Here is a 19,004-nt window from a genome sequence, read left to right on the forward strand (position 1 = left end):
GAAATCGTGACTTCTCTGTCCATTGTGTGACCTCCCCAAGAAGTTATGTCAATACGCAGAGACAAGAAAAAATTAGCCTGACTTACTCAGGTATAGATTATCTAATATGCTTATTAAATCATTATTGGGCAAGTGTAATAGAAGTTGTTTCAAATTATGCATCACTTTGAACAAACCTTATTGAAGCCTTCACTGCATTAGCCCTAATGACTCCCAATAATGATGCAGCTTTCGCCTGACTGAGACTTCCTTCACCGCAGCAGATCAATACTATTGAGCAGTGTGAACACGCAGGCTGGCCTGCCACAATACTGGTGGCTGTGCCACCATTCCTCCCTCCCCTTCTCTCCCTGGAGGAGCTCATGATGGTTACTTTCTTTGGCATCTCCTCCATTGACCAGCCTATCAATCAATAATGTTGCCGTCAGTCGGTGTCTCACACTTTATGAAACTAAAAATTTGCCTTAAACAAAACTACCAGGGAGATCCCTTTGACACGTGCACGTCCAACTGCTCACACATATTAGCTGGAGAAATGCATGCCATTAAACTTTGATTTATAAAATTCTCTCCTATACTGTAATGCTTATATATAAAATATGATGGGAAACATTCTTTTACAATAGCAAACGATCACGTGTTTGAAAAACTGTTTTGACTCCAAGCCAGTTATCTGGCTAATATTTTCTTACCAACAGTGATTTTAGGACCCCGTGTGTATTTGACAGATGTCCACTCAGGGCAGATGCTATGTTAAGCACCAGATAAGCACACAGCTCCAACCTCTCGACCAATTCTTTACTAAGATTATGTAATGGGCATCTACTGTATCTGTTCAGTATCACAGATAGATGAGCATCCAAAAAGGAGCCACCGTCTGACGCTTTCCAGTGTCTTCTGTTCATGAAATGCCTTTCAACTGGTTTTGCATTCGTGTTTATAAGCACAGACTTGTACTGCGTTCACCCTTGATGAGAGAGGTTACTTTCATGGAGCATTTGGAGGGAGGTGTGTTACGTGGCCCTGGGAGTAGCTGTAGGGAGGCAGTGGGGGAGTAGATATCATCAAAATATATTATGTACACGTATGAAATATCCAAAGAATGAATAGAAATATAGTTAACTTTTATTTTATTGTCTTGTGAGCCAGTTCTTTTTTTCCCATTTGTAAAAGTTGTCTGGTTCCCCAAGCCATCCGGCAAAATAAATGGTAAACCAGTAAGAAACAAGTTATCAAAAAAAAGTTGAGTTTTCTTCACGAAGCACAAAGTAATTCTAAATTTACTTTGTTGATAGTGAGAGATGAAATGAGGCAAAACAAGAATCAAGTGAATTGTTTTCCTGAGACATATGTGTGGCTACCACACAAGTACGCAATTAAACACAATCAAACTCAGAAACTATTAACTGCCAAGCATATTCTTAGTCTGAATTAGAGTGATCTCTCCCAGCCACTGACAGTGGCTTCAAGAGAAGCCACGAGCTTCACTTAACTGCTCTGTAAACAAGGAGAGGCTCAGAGCTAAGAGGCAAATCGATCATTGGTGATGAGAGAGATGGGCGTCCACTAAAAAGTAGGCAGGACATGGGAGAGTAGGACCCCAATCTAACTTGGTGACCTCAGGCGTCTCTGAATCTCATGATGCATCCATTTCTCCACATATGGAATGAAGCTGAGTGTTGGATATGAGCCCACCTGTGTGTTCCCAACTCCCCCAGGTTTGTAGGAAGCCATTTGTCTGTGGAGAGAGGAATCTCATGAAGGTCTGGCTTCTAGCACCTGGGGGAGATCTCTGGCTGGGTTCCCTGAAAAAGATCTGCTTTGCAGCCGGAGACCGGAAATCAACCAAATCTGTGCAATCCCCCTGAGTGTCTCATTTTCATACTGCCAAAATGAAAGAGCCTGTTCCTGCATCCTGACACAGGAGAGTTTTGGCTTTGCTCTGCTTACTGAGGCTGTTAATACCCACCTGCTTTTCTGACTGCTTGGCACATTTGTAAATTACCTGCTGCACACCAGCAGAGGAGGTAAGCCCACATAAGCGTGTGATCCCAACAACATTGTCCTTCACACTGAACCGAGAGTGCGGGGGGGGGGGATTTGTGGACCACCTGTCTTTGGCCTCTGGGAAATATCTGTGCTTGGCAAGCAAAAGTTAAAAAAGAGAGAGAGAGAGGCACATTTCTTCAATCCATAAAGGGAGATCTCAGTGCATGGTAAGTAAGTTCCAATAGTATTTTCAGGGTGAATAGTGCAGATCAAATCCCAGGTCTTTTGCTCTAGTCAAACTAGACCCTCTTGGATTTCCAGTCATGGCACTACATCCATCTTTCTCTGCCTGAATGCCCTTCTGCAGAGGGGTCACTGGTCCATTGAGGCTCCCCCATTTTTTTTTCTATGATGCGACTTTCCTTCCTCTGATTTCTTTGAATCATTGATCTGCACCAGCCCACCACAAAACTTGTGATTCCACAGTGAGTATATGACACTCGGAAAGCTGTTATTTCAACTGGGCTCATTGTCTAGTCACCAGTGGCTTCTGGGAAGGATGGGAATGCAGGCATGCTGAGGTCTTTGCTCACAGTACCCTGTCATATGAAGAGATGAGCTTGCAGGGAAGACGATTCATGAGTCTCCTCCTTGGCTTCTAATCACAGTAGGCACAGTGCTTAGCGTGCCTGCCTGTCCACTTACTTAATAGACATTGACGGAGTGTACCATCAGTTTACGTGCCATGAATACAGTAAATATCTGACTTGTGAGCCCTTCCCTGAGACATACACAGGTTTATTACAAGGAATAAATGAAGAAGACATTATGGTCTAGGAGAAGAAGGTAAGTGCAGCCTAAACACTGGGTACTGAGAGTGTGTGCTGGAGATGAGCGGGCTGGGTCTTGGAGAAGTATCAAACATGAACAGGAAGAAAAATTGCCCACAGTGCAGCCATTAGAGCACATCCAAACACTGTTTCTGGCCAAAGGCATGACCTTCCAAGTGAGGTTGGCTGGGTACTGGTGTTAGATGCAGAGCAGAGGAAGGAAAAGAATTAGAGAAAGATTGAAGAGATCTGGAGGTTAACTGCTGGCAAGGGCTCAGAGACTACTGAGGAACCGGTGAAATCATGAGCTGCAAGGTGTGGGCTCAGTCAACACAGGAGGTCACGAAACCTAGGGGTTGAGACCATGGGGTGGAGAGCCTACTGTCTATCATTCAGCTGCTGGCCAATGAGGTCTCTATTCTTAGACTTCTTTTCTAAAAATAAGGTCCAATTGTTTATTTCACAGAATGCTGTGTAGGTTTTCTATCTGACACAAGAGATACCATAACTCACTCTGGGCTCTGTTAGTTTCTAAAACCTGATGAAGAGCAAGTAATGGGTACCATTTTGCTGTCTCTCCTAGTCTGACATTAAAATAAAGAAGAAAGTCTTTAATGTTATATATCCTTCATGGTTCTTAGGTGATCTTTTTCGTTCTTAGATCTCACATGTGAAGAAACAGTACATGTGTGCAGTGTCTGTGAATGGCTGGATCAGGAGAAAGCCCTTTTATGTATTCAGTAGATCATCTCTAGATACATCTTAGTGTATCCTTTTCTTTGACCTTTGGGGAAAAATTCTCATAAGGACTGGGAATGCAGTCTAGTAATCAAGCACCTGCTGAACCTGGTGCCTAGGTGCCATCTGCAGCATTACAAAAGAGATAAAAGGGGGCAGGGGGAACAAGGTACGGGTTACTTATTCCTAATCTACAAACTACAAATCCCCAAACTTTAGAATACTAAATGCTGGAGCACCAATACAAAACTGCCAATGGAACATTCTATCCCAGACTCTGTGGATGGGTCTTAGTCAAAACACAGCCACACTAAAAATAACAAACAGACGAAGGAAGTACTTGTTCCTCTGTACTTAGTTCTATTTAGTTACAACACAGAAGAAATAAAAGTGTTTTCAATGTCCTTCAACTGATGAATGGATAATGGAGATGTGCTACATCTATACAATCAAATTCTACTCTGCTGTAAAGAAAAATGAAATCTTGTACTGGACCCCCTGCCTCCACCCAGCGGTGGCGGATGCGTTTTCATATACTATCATATATTATAAAAAAAAAAAAAGCCAAGTGCCAGGTGACTTTCAAGTTGTTCACTGAGTGCGACCTATGTACCTCCCCAAGCAATACAGACAATAGGCATTGCTCTTGGTTGCCTTCCTGATTGACAGTAAGATTCTCTTAAGAGTAGATGGTCTTAAGACACCACATACTTTGATTGCTGGACTTGAAGCTATCGAGCAGGCACTGCCCTGGAAGCCTACTGCCTGAGGGCTATCTCTATTAGTAGCGCTATGTTAGCCACCAGGGCGGAAAACTTGGCTCCAGTACAATTTACCCAGGAGCAAATCCTTCACATTGCAATACCTATCAGCTGAGCAAGATATATTCCACAGTAAAATTTTTGGCATTAATTTGTTGGGAGTAATTAAGATCTGTCTTATTGAACTTTAGTCTCCACACAATAGAAAAAACTCAAGATGGTATTTCAAACCTAGCCAAGAACCTATGGCTGAAAAATCTGCAGATGAGAACCAACCATTACCTTCTTGTTAAATTAAATCGGCCTCCTAAACACTCATGCTTTAAGCACCGGGAGCAAGTGACTGTGGAGTGACCATCAACAACTGCCACGTGGATGACATCACCCCTCTACCCAAGGCTCAGGGGACATCCTGTCCAGTTCCAGACAAATGGAAGGAGAGCTGCAGAGAACTATCTTCAGGACACCCGAGATCCCTTAACAATATTGTTACCAACACAAAAACCACACTGGTCAACATTCTGGCAAAGACAGAGGAAGGAATCAGAATGTTCCTTCTCTAGGTGAAGGGCTATGGGCAGATGGGAGAGAGAAGGAGAATCAGTTTTATTCAAGGACAGGTGCTCACACTGCTTATTTCCAAGTGGGTCAAACCTACATTCATATGCGTGTATATACATATACACACACACATGCACACGTATGCCACACTAACTAGATTTAATAGAATATATGTACACGTAAATTATTGAAAAAGAGGACAAGATTTTAAAAGAAGGATGTTGGGGAGGCATGGGAGGAGGAGTAGATACAATGAAAATACATTGCTGTACTCATGTGTAAAATTCTCAAAATAAAATAATCAAAACATTGTATAAGATATAGATGAAATGTCTTGAATTTCATTTTAAGCTTGGGTCTTACTGCCTATTTCTTCCACCCAGCAATTGGCCCATGGCTTTTTTACTGACAGAGCAAGAACCAACTGGGGAGCAGGATAGCATCAGAACCACCCCTACATCTTACACTTAAGATACCTTAATACATACATACATCTTCTTTTTCCTGGTGTGTGACTGCAGGGCCTTGGACATGTGCCACATATTGACCCTTAAACACTAGTTTTAAAAGAGCACCTTGAACATTTTCTTTAGTTTTCTAGTTGTTTTTTCTCCCTTCACATTTTTTAAACTTATTAAACTTGCCACCAGCACAGTCTGTTCTATGAGGAAGGCACCTGATTCTTACTTAGGTTCAGGATGAAGATAGATCTGCACCAGGACAGAGCTAAAGGTTTCTTCCCAGTACTTACTTCTGTGACACCACCAAATGGCAACATTTCACACCTGCTTCTGAGGGTTCAGGGCCCATTCACCCCACATTCAGTCACGACCTGGATCCCAGTTGTGTTTACAGACAATAAAGCTTGTTTGGTCCAAGACCATTTCAACTGTTGAGAAGGAAACCACCTCACTTTGCTGCAGAACCAAGTCACCATGGTGAGAAGGACTTTAACAGATTGGTTTGTTATCTCTTGAAATGACTGTCTTGATTTTATTTCTATAGATGGTCTAGGTAAAAAACTGTGGAAATATTTTGGTATGTACATACAGTGTCCCTCAAATTCTGAATCACTTATGGACATAAGCATTTCTGATTAGATAACCAACATACTAGGCTTTTAAATTAATTAAGCAAATAACTTTTGGCCAATACTGATGAGTACTGATGAGACCTGTGCATATCAAGCAAGTACTTCACTGATGACTCACAATCTCAGAACCTGATCCTTGCCATCACAAATGTAGCTGAGGATAATCTTGAACGTCCAACCTTTGTGTCTCCACCATGTGAGTGGTGGTATCATAGATATTCATCCTGGTGTTCCCTGTTGAATTTTATTTTCTTCTTACATTTATTATGCCATTTGCATTGCACCATGTAGTTTTGTTCTTGACAGTTTCACGGACATTAACAGTGTATTGTGATGTCCTTTCCACCCCATGAGGAGAGGACATTTTAAGTGCCCAGCTTCCCTATGTGCAAAGAACATACCTGCATCCGATGTTGCTGCAGATGCAGCAAGGAGAGACAGCACGGGTGCTGAGGGAATTGCAACACTGTCCACTGCCGCTGGCTTCTTCCTGGCCATCATGGTGGACACCGAGCCCTCACTCTTACTGTGTGCTGCTGTCTGGTCCACTTTTAAGTGGGGACTTGGCATCCCTGAAAAACAATAATCCCAGAACCTGTAGTTGACTTAAGGGAACAGCATGGAGACCAACATAAAACCTGAAGTTAGTCTGAGTCAATAATGCAGCCATTGTCCTCTTTCCAGTATAGAAACGTGGAGAACACTTAAAGAGAAAAATAGCCCTGGCGAGTTTGAGGATGAGGTCAGGGTGAGGGACGCCTAGATGTGAGGCCAGGCACAGATCTAATGGAGCAATATAATGTACTGAGTATTTATCAACCTTCTGAGTACCAAGAAGCCCATCTTTACAGAGGTTACACCAATGCAGTATGAAGGGTAATTCACTTGATGCCTACCTACCCTAGAAAGGCTTTCATCCCACCAAGCTGGAAAAACATGAGTACGTGAGGAGAATACAGCAACAGCATTCAACAAACTCCTGTGGCATTGGGCACTATCATTTTACATGCTGTAGAGTGTCTAAAGTTGTAAGGTCAGCATGACAAGAGGTGAGGAGACACTCTGAAGAGCTCATGTAAAACTGTGAGGCTGAGAGAAAGTCATTCTTAGTGTTGAGGAATAGAAAAGGAGGAAGAGGATCCAGTTATTAGCTAATTACATCAGGTACCCACCAGTGGCTGACTGTATCAAGAAAGTGGAGTATAGTAGGAATATCATTCACACATTAAGATGAATGAATTCCAACAAAATGTATAGACCCTGAATATGATATTTTCAAATGTGTAGAAGCTAAACACATGACTTCATGCAGAATGTAATTGCTAGAGGCTGAGAAGGAGGTCAGTAGGTTGGATTGGAAGAGATGATTCGGAGGACTCTGTCAGAATTCCACAAACATCACAGATCATGTGACTAGGATGTGATATTCTTTTGGGATATTCTCGACCCTAGTTTCTTAATCTGGATCCCGATTCCCAGCTCTGACATTTCCAGGCTATTACCAAGAGCAAGTTAGTCACCAAGAACAAGTAACTTAACACAATTTAATGTAACTGAATACTGAAGTTCACAGTTTTAAACTATGCTGAGTTTTTATGGTTAACTCTTTCTTAAAAAGAGGAACAAAGGCAAAAGTCTGTGATGTGCTGGTTGGCATCCAGTGAGTGAATTAATGTTAGGCAGTTGGAATGAGTTCCAGGACACTCCATGCTTTAAAGTCTCTACCATTATTGTTAAAGAATTAAGTGTCTATGTATTATTATTATTATTATTATTATTATTATTATTATTATTATTATTATTATTATTATAAATATAGTCCAAGATTTGCTCAGAAGTAATTTGAACCAGAAAGTAAAGGAATAGCTCCATTTCCTGATATGGTTAAGGATTTATGGGCACCTACCTATATTTCTAGCTGTAAGCCACATCTAAGCTTAGAGGGGTGAGTGTACCTAATCCGTGTCACACTGCCTTTTGTTCAGGCTTCCTCTTTCTGTAGGCTGTGTACTGCTAAGCCCAACAACAACACATTAGGTTTTGTCAGTTTTTCTTGACACTATTCCTTTCCATGCCATTCAACCTGAGTGATAGAGTCCCTTCCTTAGAGCAGTGTTACCTCAGTCACTAGAGTGAGATCACTTTTAATCATTCTGGCTTCATGGCAGTTCATTGAGGTGTGATCATAGCAACCATTATTTTCTCAATATTACAGATGAGAAGAACACCTTTTTGCAGAGCTTAAGGGAAAGATAAATAAAGTCCTCCCCCTCTTTGGTAGAGCTGGTTATCTCTAGTTGCCAAATGCCAAAGCCAGAATCATCTTGGTCCATTGGACCATACAACTCTGACCACAATCCAAGTCTATCCCAGCATGCTTCATGCTGAGGGCATAGGGGTCTTACTACACAACTGAATGAGGCACCTGAAGAGTGGTCATGCTAACCTTTTGCTTTATCCCTTGTCCTTCCATTCTCCATTCCTGTCTCAAAAAGGTACATTCACTAAGATACACAGAAGTGTGCAGGGTGCTCTATTAGCAGAATATGCAGGTGTGCTTAAGAGACCGAGCTCAGCACCCAGAGCAGCTGCAATCGCCTATAAGAACAACCATCCAAATTTCTACCTAGAGCTACTTGTGAGGAGGGAGGGATCAGGAATCTGTTTGGAATAGGAATCGGGGATTAGGAAGTGTTCCCCTTTATTTCTTAGCCTTTACTTTACTGTTCCACATGTATCATACATATCATAATGTGATACATCTATATATCAGGGAAGGGGAAAGGTCTCACTCTATAGTCCAGGCTATTCTGGAACTTACTCTGTAGCTAAGCTGACCTACGACTCAGGTGGTAATCCTCGGTCTCAGTCTCCTAGGAGTTTGGATAGTAAGTATAAGCTCTTCTTCAAGCAACTATGAATATTTTGAAAATTGCAAACATACACTAACTTTCTTTTTTTCCACCAAGAAAACAGAGTTTGAGGGGAGGGAAACATATAATCTAGAAATGTCTTAAAATATGATATTGGGGTAGTTTGTGGCTGATAACAAGTCTGATCTGATCTCAGAGAAAAACAAAACAAGACTCATTTTTGGTTGTCTCCAAGACCACAGCAGTATTCCTTCCAAATACAATTCGGAATTCTAAGCTATCAGCATTCATTACACTGAACAAATGCTGCTTTGGAGAAGTCACCGACAAGCCGGTTTTGTACCTGTAGATGCAGGTTAAGCAGATACCTTTCTATTTAAGTTATGACATGTTTGGGGAACGGAGGCAATAAACAGGATTATTAGATGAATATTTAACCCTCACTTGGGAATAGACTGATTTCCAGTCATTTCAGCTGTACCCATTTTCATGCAAATGTTTACAATCTAAATTAGTCTCAGGCCACATCATCTCATTAGAGCTGGTCTGAGCATCCCTCTGCTGGGTACACTTGCCACTCAAGTGTTTACGATACAGACTACGTTAAATGCCATAAAACTACACTGAAGACACTCCATCATTCAGATCACTGCTGTGCCGCTTCTGCCAAGACCCTAGACAATTAGAAGTTGTCAACTTTTAAAATTGTGTCTAAAAAAAGAAATAGGAAATGCATTCTCCTATTTTCCTCAGTCATTTTTGGATTTTGAAGGGATGATGGACACCCAGAAATAGCATATAGGGACAAGTCTATCAGATAAACTTTGAATGAAGGGAATGACTTTTTCTTAGAGCAGAGGTCTGGAGAGCAGAAATAGGGGGAGGGAGCAGCCCCTTGGGAAGTAACTGTGCAGGTGATCAATGTAAGAGTTTGTTTCCTTTCAATCCAGTGACAGCAGATGGTCCATGATGGGACATTTGGAGAATTTCTTTCCAGCCCGGGCTTGGCTTTGCTCTCTGTTCATACGAACTGGAGTTTTAGAAGCAGGAAATCAATTCTTAAAAAAAAAGAAAGAAAGAAAGAAAGAAAGAAAACAAAGAAAGAACCATAGTCTTGCACATACTGGGCCACTGAAAGCAGCCAGTTTACACCAGGAGCATGCAGAAAGGCTGGGTGTGAGGAGGGATTGTCAAGGAAATTCAGGAGGGAGTCCGAACCAGGAGCAGTCTTGGTGGATGAGTTCTGATTTCTCTGTGGTCTAACACGATGCATATTGCACTGATGCTTGCATATTTAGAGGCCAGTGTGCTCTTAAAGGAAGAAATGTTGACACTACTAACTTTGTTAATCTAAAAGGCAGATTTGAGAGAAAATTTAAAAGTTACTTATATGAAAGTATATCACAATAACCTGTTGACCTCCACTGATAAATTTTAAATATCTCTTTGTAATTATGGTAGAGCAGAGCCAGGGACAGTCACGCATTTTCAAAGGTAATTTCTCAGAGCACTTATCCCCCCCCAATCTCTATCTGTACATCGTGTTTGCATTAGGGACTTGATTTATGGATTCGTCTCCTGAGATGCAGAAGCTGACTTCCTGTTGCCTTGGTTACTAGGAGCTCAGTTCAAGGTTAAACTACTTCCAATCAAAATCACTGGCAGGCACTGAATCCAGTGGCCAGGTTATTGACTGACCCAGGATGTGGAAAGGTCAGGGACCAAAGCACTGTTTACTGCCTTACGGGTCAGTCAATAGCTTCAATATTTTGATTCTCTTCCTTCTGAAGAAGAAGTAGCTACTCAATTACCTCTTCCCCAGGTTCTTCAAGGTCACAAGGGTCATGGTGGAAGCCGAGGTCTATGGTGGCTGACTTTCTCAGGATCCCTTTAATGAGCTTTGTGACCTTGGCAAGTAAAACTCAACCTATTCCTAAGTAATTTGTATGTTGTTCTCAGTTTCATAAAAGTAGTTTTATTTCTCATTTCCTTACAGGGAAAAGGAAGCAATGAGAGACAATACCCTTCACAGCACGGCCATTGTTCAATACCCTTTTCTAGTAGGCGGAAAACCAAGGTTCGAGAGAGGTCATATGATTGTTCTAAGACCATGCAGATGGCAGAGGTGCCACAATCTGGATACTTCAACTCACTGTTGGGTCCTCCACATGGCTTCCTTGAAATAGGAGTTTATGCATGTATGATGTGTGTGTGTGTGTGTGTGTGTGTGTGTGTGTGTGTGTGTGTGTGTGTGTGGGTGTGTATACATGCCATAGCACACATGAAGACACCAGAAAATAGCATTATGGAGTTTCTTCTCACTTTCTATTTTTACATAGGTGGCAGTGATCAAACTCATGGGAGGCAAGCATAGCAAGTGCCTTTACCCACTGAGCCATTTCTCTGATCTCAAAGTTTATTTTTACTGCATCATGCTAATCAGTAGTTCACAAGTACATAGCAAATATCCATCTTACCAGCAATATGGCACTGATAAAAATGAAGTTTCCCATTCCTAAAAGAGTTAGGCTGTAGTGATTTCTATAGAGCAAAGGGTAACCATTAGTTTTCATGAGGGCAGAGAATAAAGGACTCATGGATATTAGCCATCGAGAAGCAGAGTCTCAGTGTGGATGTTTCAGTCCTTGTGAACGGGGAACAAGATACTCAAGGGAGGAAATACGAAGACAAAGTATGAAGCAGAGACTGCAGGAAAGGCCATCCAGAGACCACCTTACTTGGAGATCCATGCAATATACAGACACCAAACCCAGACACTATGGTGGATGCTGAGAAGTGCTTGCTGGCAGGAGCTTGATATAGTTGTCTCCTGAGAGGCTCTTCCAGAACCTGAAGAATACAGAGGTGGATGCTTGCAGCCAACTATTGGACTAAGAATGGAGTCCTCAATGGAGGAGTTAGAGAAAGGAACGAATGATCTGTAGGAGTTTGCAACCTCATAGGAAAAACAACAATATCAACCAACCAGACCCTCCAGAGCTTCAGAAACTAAACCATCAACCAACGAGCACACATGGAAGGGCCCATGGCTCCAACTGCATGTGTAGCAGAGGATAGCCTTGTAGGGCATCAATGGAAAGAGAGGCCCTTGGTCCTGTGAGGGCTTGTTGTTCCAGTACGGGGGAATACCAGGGCAAAAAGGTGGGAGAAAGTGGGTGGGTATGTGGGTGAGCATCCTTATAGAAGCAGGGATGGAAGAGGGGTTCGGGGGTGGGATGTGATAGGGAGTTTCTGGAGGGGAAACCTGGAAAGGGGATAACATTTGAAATGTAAGTAAAGAAAATATCCAATAAGAAAAGATAAAAAAAAAAAAAATAGAAGCAGAGTCTCTACTATTTATAAGAGGCATCACAGCCTGATGTATATATCTTTATGGATCCTGAGTTTTGCTAAGAGGGACATTTGGAAATTAGCAAAAGGCATGGCTCCTGAGTTCATATGTCTTGGGGCCTCAGGTCTTGAAGAGAGGAGTGAAAGCCAGCTTTCAAGCAAGGAGTTCATAGACCAAATAATCTGGTCTGCGGGGATTACCATAACTAATTTTGTGACAGGTGAGTTTTACCACATTTTAAGACCTTAAGAGATAAAACTCAGGCAAGGCCACTCTTAATCATAATACCTTCCAGCCAGCCCAGAGTTGAGTACTGTGAAGGGTGCAGTGGCTTCAGTGGAAGTTAGCCAGCCTGGGAAGCTGTGATCTCTATCTTACAGAGGTAGTGCAGCCAAGGAGAAAAAGAGAGAACGAAACACATACACAAACAAATAAAACAAAAGGCAAGTCTGACAAGAGAGGCCAAGTGAGTCTTTCCCGAATTAGAAAGCTAAGACAACACCCGCAGGCTTGGAGAGGCTGCATTTCCACCTTTTACTCAGCACCCCTGACATTGAGCATTGCCAGATACCACTAGGTCTTGAACTCTCTTTCAGTGGGAACACTTTTTTCCTCAAAGGTCTCAGGCTTGTAATGTTCACAGAATTCAGTAACTAAGAGTGGAGAGATAGCCGGATGAAACCAGAACACGGTAAGAACAAAAGCTAACCAGCAATTCTTTCTGTAACTGAGAGAAGAAGGTTATATAAAGAAGGCACAGGGTGATGCACTGGGAAAAACAGCAGAAAAGGGCGATGCCCGCCTGCAGTAGGTAGACTTGGTGTTTCTTCTCCAATCTCACGCCCTGTGCAAACTTCTGACCATAGCATCTAGGTCTTGATTTGTACTGTGTCTATGTCTCTGCTAATTCTTCTAGGCACCTATGAATTGCTCATCATCAGAAATCCTGAATTTCTTTTGGTTCCTCACAACTTAGTTTGAAAGATATGAGTCACTGTAAAAGGTTTGCTGAGTGGATGACTATATTGAATTGAATCAACACCCCTATTTCTTCACGGCCCAAAGATTTGGAACATTGTTTAAAGTAAGTCACACGTCCTTCTGATCTAAAAATTCATCTTTTGCTATAATCTAGAAGCTAGACATGTATTTCTTAGAGGAACACTTTACTAGTTGTGAGATTTTTTGAACGAGTAATGTTAGCGCTATGCCAGTTTCTTTGTCAGTTAAAGAGATCATAACTCTAATCAGCTGACCACAAATAGGGACAATTTATGAATTTATTCAGATGACTACAATGTAATCACAAGAGACCAATATGGTAGAGGTACAGGGCAGAGCAGAGGAGAAAGAACCAGGTATAATGGTGGCAGTGGGACAGAAGCTTGGTCAATGACCTTTAAGACCCAAGAAAGGAAGTCAGAGGCCAAGGGATACAGGTGATTTACAGCAGCCAATAATCAAAGAAATCACCTCCATCATAGCTCTCAGGAAATAATCTACCCTCCTGCTTTGCTCAGTGCGACCCCCTTTGGATTTGTGATTTTCAATAATGTAATGTAAGATACATTTGCCTTACTTAAATATGTAAGTTTGTAGAAATCTGTTGCAATAACAAGTGAAAACTAATATTAAAACAAAAAATCATTATTACAGTGCCTCCCCTTACTCATTGTCCGCCACTACTATGTCTTGGTGAAAACTCACTCCTCACATTGTTCATGTCTGTGCCCTGAACAGCTTCCATCCCTTAGGAGACAATGGGCTCAGTCTTTCAAAAATAGACTTACAGCATAAAACTGACTCAAATAAATTGTTTGATGACTATGAATAATCAATAAATCGCGTAAGAGATAAGTATATTTATAAGATGAGAAATAAGAGAGTGGAATCAGGAGTTACCACTGGTTTTCCCTTCACTTGCTGGATGAAGCCAGTCAAGGTAAGGAGGCCTTTTCTGCTTCTGCCTTTGAACCAGAATCTATTCCAGTCCATTGTTCTGATTCTAAGCTTTTCAATGTCTGAGAAACTTCTGAACAGCATGATTTGTTCTCACCCCTCTTTTGTTAAAAGTGCATAGATGGGCTGAAAGGGGAACTTCTTTAACCGTAGATAGACTCACACTTGTGTGTGTTTTACCTCATGTAATATGTTATAATTAGTCTCTCCTGATGTTGCAATGGAAAGGTTTGATAAGCACAAAGGTGTTTTCTCTCAGTGCTCAATGATATCATAAGAAGACCCACCCACTACCAAAACTGCAACGAGAAGAGATATTCTAAGTCACAAGGCTTCAGAATGATCTTATATCTCAGACCTTAGGGCTGCTAAGAAGAATACCATGTAGACAGAGAAAAAATTCTGCACCTTGATCAAGATTCATAGAAACCTTTAGGTTCTGATGTGAATCTTGCTAAATATCCCTGACACACACACACACACACACACACACACACACACACACACCATACACACCACAAAAAGAGAAAGGGCAGATAAAACCAATGTAATGCTGATGTAATTTCATCCATGTTTTAAAAGGTGCAGACAATAGGGTTGCCTGTCCATGGAAAATATAATAAGGGGATTTACAAAAGGTAATAACAAGGGAGGAACAAATCCGCACATGTAATTAAAACCAATTTAATAGCACAATGCTTCTCGTATGCTCTTTGTATCCTTGGGGAGCAGGTCAGTTACAAATTTCCTACTGAAATGTGTATAAAGCTTTGGAATAGGCTGTTGAAGAATACATAGGGACTTCAGTAAAGCAAGGCAAAGTAGTTTCTTTGGGATGGAAATCAGTTAAACCACACCCTAGATGAGAGGAAGAAACTTTCTATTTATTTATTTATTTATTTATTTATTTATTTATTTATTTATCTATCTATCTATCTATTTATTTATTTTTACCTAGTCTTACACACTAGAATACCAATACATTTGTCTTCTCATCATCTTGTTGGCTATGTTGTTTCCCGGGTTGGATTTTCTAACTTCACAGAACAAGTTTGCTTGCCCCCCTAGTGCATGCTTGGGAGTCTATGTTCACAGGGCAGTCTGGGAACAATAGATGTGATATGAACCAGAGGGCTATTGTTTTTGGAAGATTCTTGCCTGGATGCTCCGGAATGTGCAGGGCTTTAGAAATCAGCATCTTCAGTGTAAGCATCTTTTGCAGTGTCTCTCCGTCTACCTCTGGAGTATATAGTTGCATAGAACATCTGTGTGGTAATACAGACCTCCATGCGGTACTAACTGGGTCACCTCATTTGCATTTTGATTACTGCTTATTTAGAAGACACACTGAGAAAAAGCTTCATATCAGGAGGTTAGTGCATGTGTGTATATAAATATATGTATAAATAGATAAATGCACATTTGCTGGTTTGTAGGAGATCAGTTTCATATGCAGTCATTCTCCTATATATCTATAGATGTCTAATCACTGACACAGAGTTTAATTATAAATGTGATGGAATCTAATTATTCTTAGTACAATATTGCCACTGTTTCTGGCTAGAAAAATCAACTTAACATATATATATATATATATTTGTTAAGTGGCCATTTCTTTATGTTAGGGAAGAAGAATTCACTGTTTTATGATCTTTAAGGAATCCTTGAAAGCATCTACTTTATCCCACTGTTTGAATTCATCTTACTGGGCACAAATGCGCCGTGATTGTGTGCAGGTGTGCAGAGATAGACACGGAGTGTGTGCTAGTAAAGCTCTCTTCTGGGCAAAAGAAGAAAGAAAGAAAAAAAAAACCAGAACTATAGTAACTCAGACCCATCATTAGATAGATCTCCTAATCTTTATCTCTAGTAGTTCGGTCAGACGAGCTAATACCATGATGATGGCTTTGAAATCTCTTAGGAATTGGATGAGGAGAAGTGATAGTGATGAACTCCCAGCTAATAAACACAGAGTGCTTATTTCGGCAGAATGATCAATTTCTAGATGTCCTGAGGCTTGTCTGATACAGTTGATTTACTCATCCTCGCCTACCTCACTAATAAAGCCAAAGTCCACCATCAGATTACAGAGGTGCCTGGAATTTCTTAAAGGGGCAGGGAAAAAAAAATCAAGGGAATGCTCACCATCTCCTTGTAGAAATCCTTCCTGCCCACCATCCTTGGAACCCCAACTGCTTTTCTAGGTTGATACTCTGTACTCAATAGACTTTGGGCTAGTACAGTAATAAAGGCAATTAATTTGTTATCTTGTTAGTGGGAATTTAATGCAATGATCTAAAAGAACTCTTACATATTGTGATAAACTTTAGTGCCTCCGGGTGGCTCCTTTTGCAAAGGGCTCATTTCACATCTCATCCATTATGTAAATGAGATTTGGAAATAGTTGAGTCTCACTAATGTAGTTCAACTCTGACGGATTGGAGATAGTCGGTCCTCTGGAAACTAATGAGGTTAAATGCATCTCAACATTGCTTTGTACTTGGTTGATTCTGCAAGGCCCTTGTTCAAGAAAGGAAAGCAATGCATTTTCTCAACCACGTACTAAGGTAATTCTAGTGCTGCCTAGCTCCTAAAGTGGTCTGAAGCAAGTTTAATTAGAGTAATGTTTGGTGCTGATTCAAATTACTCTGTGGTGCAGAAAGCGACTGGCGACACATCTTCACACTGTTGTGTGACCAATACTATGGTTTAAGATGAAAGGGAAGCATTTCAGTAGTTAACATATTTAGGGAGGTCTTTAAGTCATGCAGAAAAGAATAGGGGAACTTCCAGATGTAGATGCTGTGGGTAAAGAGCCTGTGGTTACACTTGAGATCTTAGAAGAAACTGTTACTACAGGGTTTGGCACTAGTGAAGAGATTGTGGCACTTTGCATTCAAAGAGTCACAGGAGTCAATCCAGCTACTGGGAGACCATCATGACAGAGGACAGATAAGAGGACTTTTGTCCCCTTGGGTTTCATGTGGCAGACCAAGGAGTGGGAGCTCCAAACACGATCTGGCATTTCAAAACGAAATAAGCACGTCCACAGAAGCAGTCTCAAGTCATTCAAGGTCACAGGAGATGAAGAGGGGAATTTGAGATGTTAACTCACAATAAAAGGCATCTGGGACAAATGACAATCCTTATCCTAGAGAAGTGAGGGGCTCAGTGGAGAAAGGGAAGGCAAAGATATGGAGATAGGAACATTTCACGCCGGAGGCAGAATCCAAATGTGTTAGCCCAAGATTGGGAATAAACCTCTTAAAGGGAAGGAGATTTAAGCTGGGGATAAATCCTTGACCCTAGAGCCAGATGGACCTCAGCTGAAAACTCCACATTCTATCCCCCTAAGTGGTGACCTTGTTTAAGTGATGTAACCTTTTAAAGCTTCACTTTCCTTACTTTGTAAGGAAAAAAAAGTTTAATAAACTACCTAGCTTGGAGGTTGTGGTAGGGATTGAACTGATGATATCTGTGATCTGTGGCCATGGCAGAAAACATGCCCAGAAGAGACCAGCTAGGGAGATGTCCAGAGAACCTGGGATTTTGCAAAGGCATCATCTAGCCTGGGTGAGGCCCAAAGTTTAATCTCCAGCACAGAGGGTGAAAACAGGCTAGGGGCTACCAACAAAGGGGTCATGGGAATGTCTACAACCTGGAAGAAGCCTTGTTGGCCAAGGAGAGCCCCATCTCTGCTGTCTTTTCTGGGAGATGGGGTTCCAGGAAGGAAAGTCATGTCAGCTTCTAAATATTTAATTTGATGCTACATTTTCAATAAATTGCTAGGTGGAGGAAAGCACATTTATTCATGTGTTATTCCTTAAGAGTGTTCTTGCCTACTGTGAACACAACAATTCCAGGTCCTCTGGGGGGTCCTCAGCATGTAAGGAACAGTCCACTCTTAGGGAAGCCAACTACCTACTTGAAGAAATAAGATTCAGAAACAAGAAATTTAAATAAAAATAACAATCTACCCTGAGTGGAAAAAGACCACTCATATTTCCTTCCATGGCCCCTGGGACCAAGCTAGAGATTTACTGCAGTGAGTTTTAACTAGCATATTCTAAAGTACTAGTAAAATAATGGAACTTATTTATTGTTTAGATTCAATGCAAACATACATAATGGAAATGGTTAAGAATAAGAATTTATGCTAATGATACCATAGGAAAGGCTACAGGGCCAACAAATGGATTATTTTTATGGAAGATGCATTTCAACATTGTTAAAAGAGCTGAGCTCTGTGCCTATATTATCAAGATTGAAGGCACAGCTGTGTAAGTTAGTGAGTATTCTCAGTGACTCCATTCACTCAACAATGCAATGATTACTTTTGCCTTTATCTCAGACCTAAATGCAAAGATGCAAAGGCAAATCTCTTTTCTTAAAGTGCCAAAGAAAAATGTAGGGAAGATGATGCAGTAAGTACTTTATGATGAGCACCAAAAGTCAGGTATAAGAGATGTGCTTTATAGGATAAGGGGTGATTCCTCCATTAGAGCAGGAAAGACATCATTGAGAATTGATACCTTACCTGGGTTAAACAAGTTGGAAGCACTGGCAGAGGGGGCATGAAAGAAACCCAGGAAGCAGGGGCAAAATGTCTTCAGCTAGCATGCAGGTTTTCTGAGTGGGAGGGAAGGTGACCTGTTGTAGATGAGGTAGCTGATCTCAAGCTTGGGATGGCACAAAGAACTAGTGTCTCACTTGTGGGTAAGGAGTTGTTGGAAAGCATTGCTAAGCAGACAGATGGAGTAGTAGTGGCTTGTTTTTTATTGTACACCTTGGGTTGAAGGCTGTTTCCTGTGGATCTGTGGGCAGGATCATTTGATGGAAAAGCTTTGT

At 41.3% G+C, this 19,004-nt stretch overlaps 1 protein-coding gene across 2 annotated transcripts in view; it reads right to left on the reverse strand.

Annotated features, from left to right (window-relative positions):
• The window catches only part of SETBP1 (SET binding protein 1), a gene marked incomplete at both ends in the record, with an annotated part of 309,623 nt that overhangs the window by 23,262 nt on the left and 267,357 nt on the right, over positions 1-19,004 (reverse strand). The window contains one exon of one of the 2 annotated variants that reach the window (XM_080919810.1): positions 6,374-6,544. The exons of the other annotated variant lie outside the window; for it this stretch is intronic. Within the exon in view, the coding sequence (XP_080775936.1) occupies positions 6,374-6,544 (171 nt within the window). The remainder of the gene's footprint in view (positions 1-6,373; positions 6,545-19,004) is intronic. 2 annotated transcript variants of the gene reach the window in all.

This window comes from Micromys minutus, assembly GCF_963924665.1.
Source record: "Micromys minutus genome assembly, chromosome: 8".
NCBI lineage: Eukaryota > Metazoa > Chordata > Mammalia > Rodentia > Muridae > Micromys > Micromys minutus.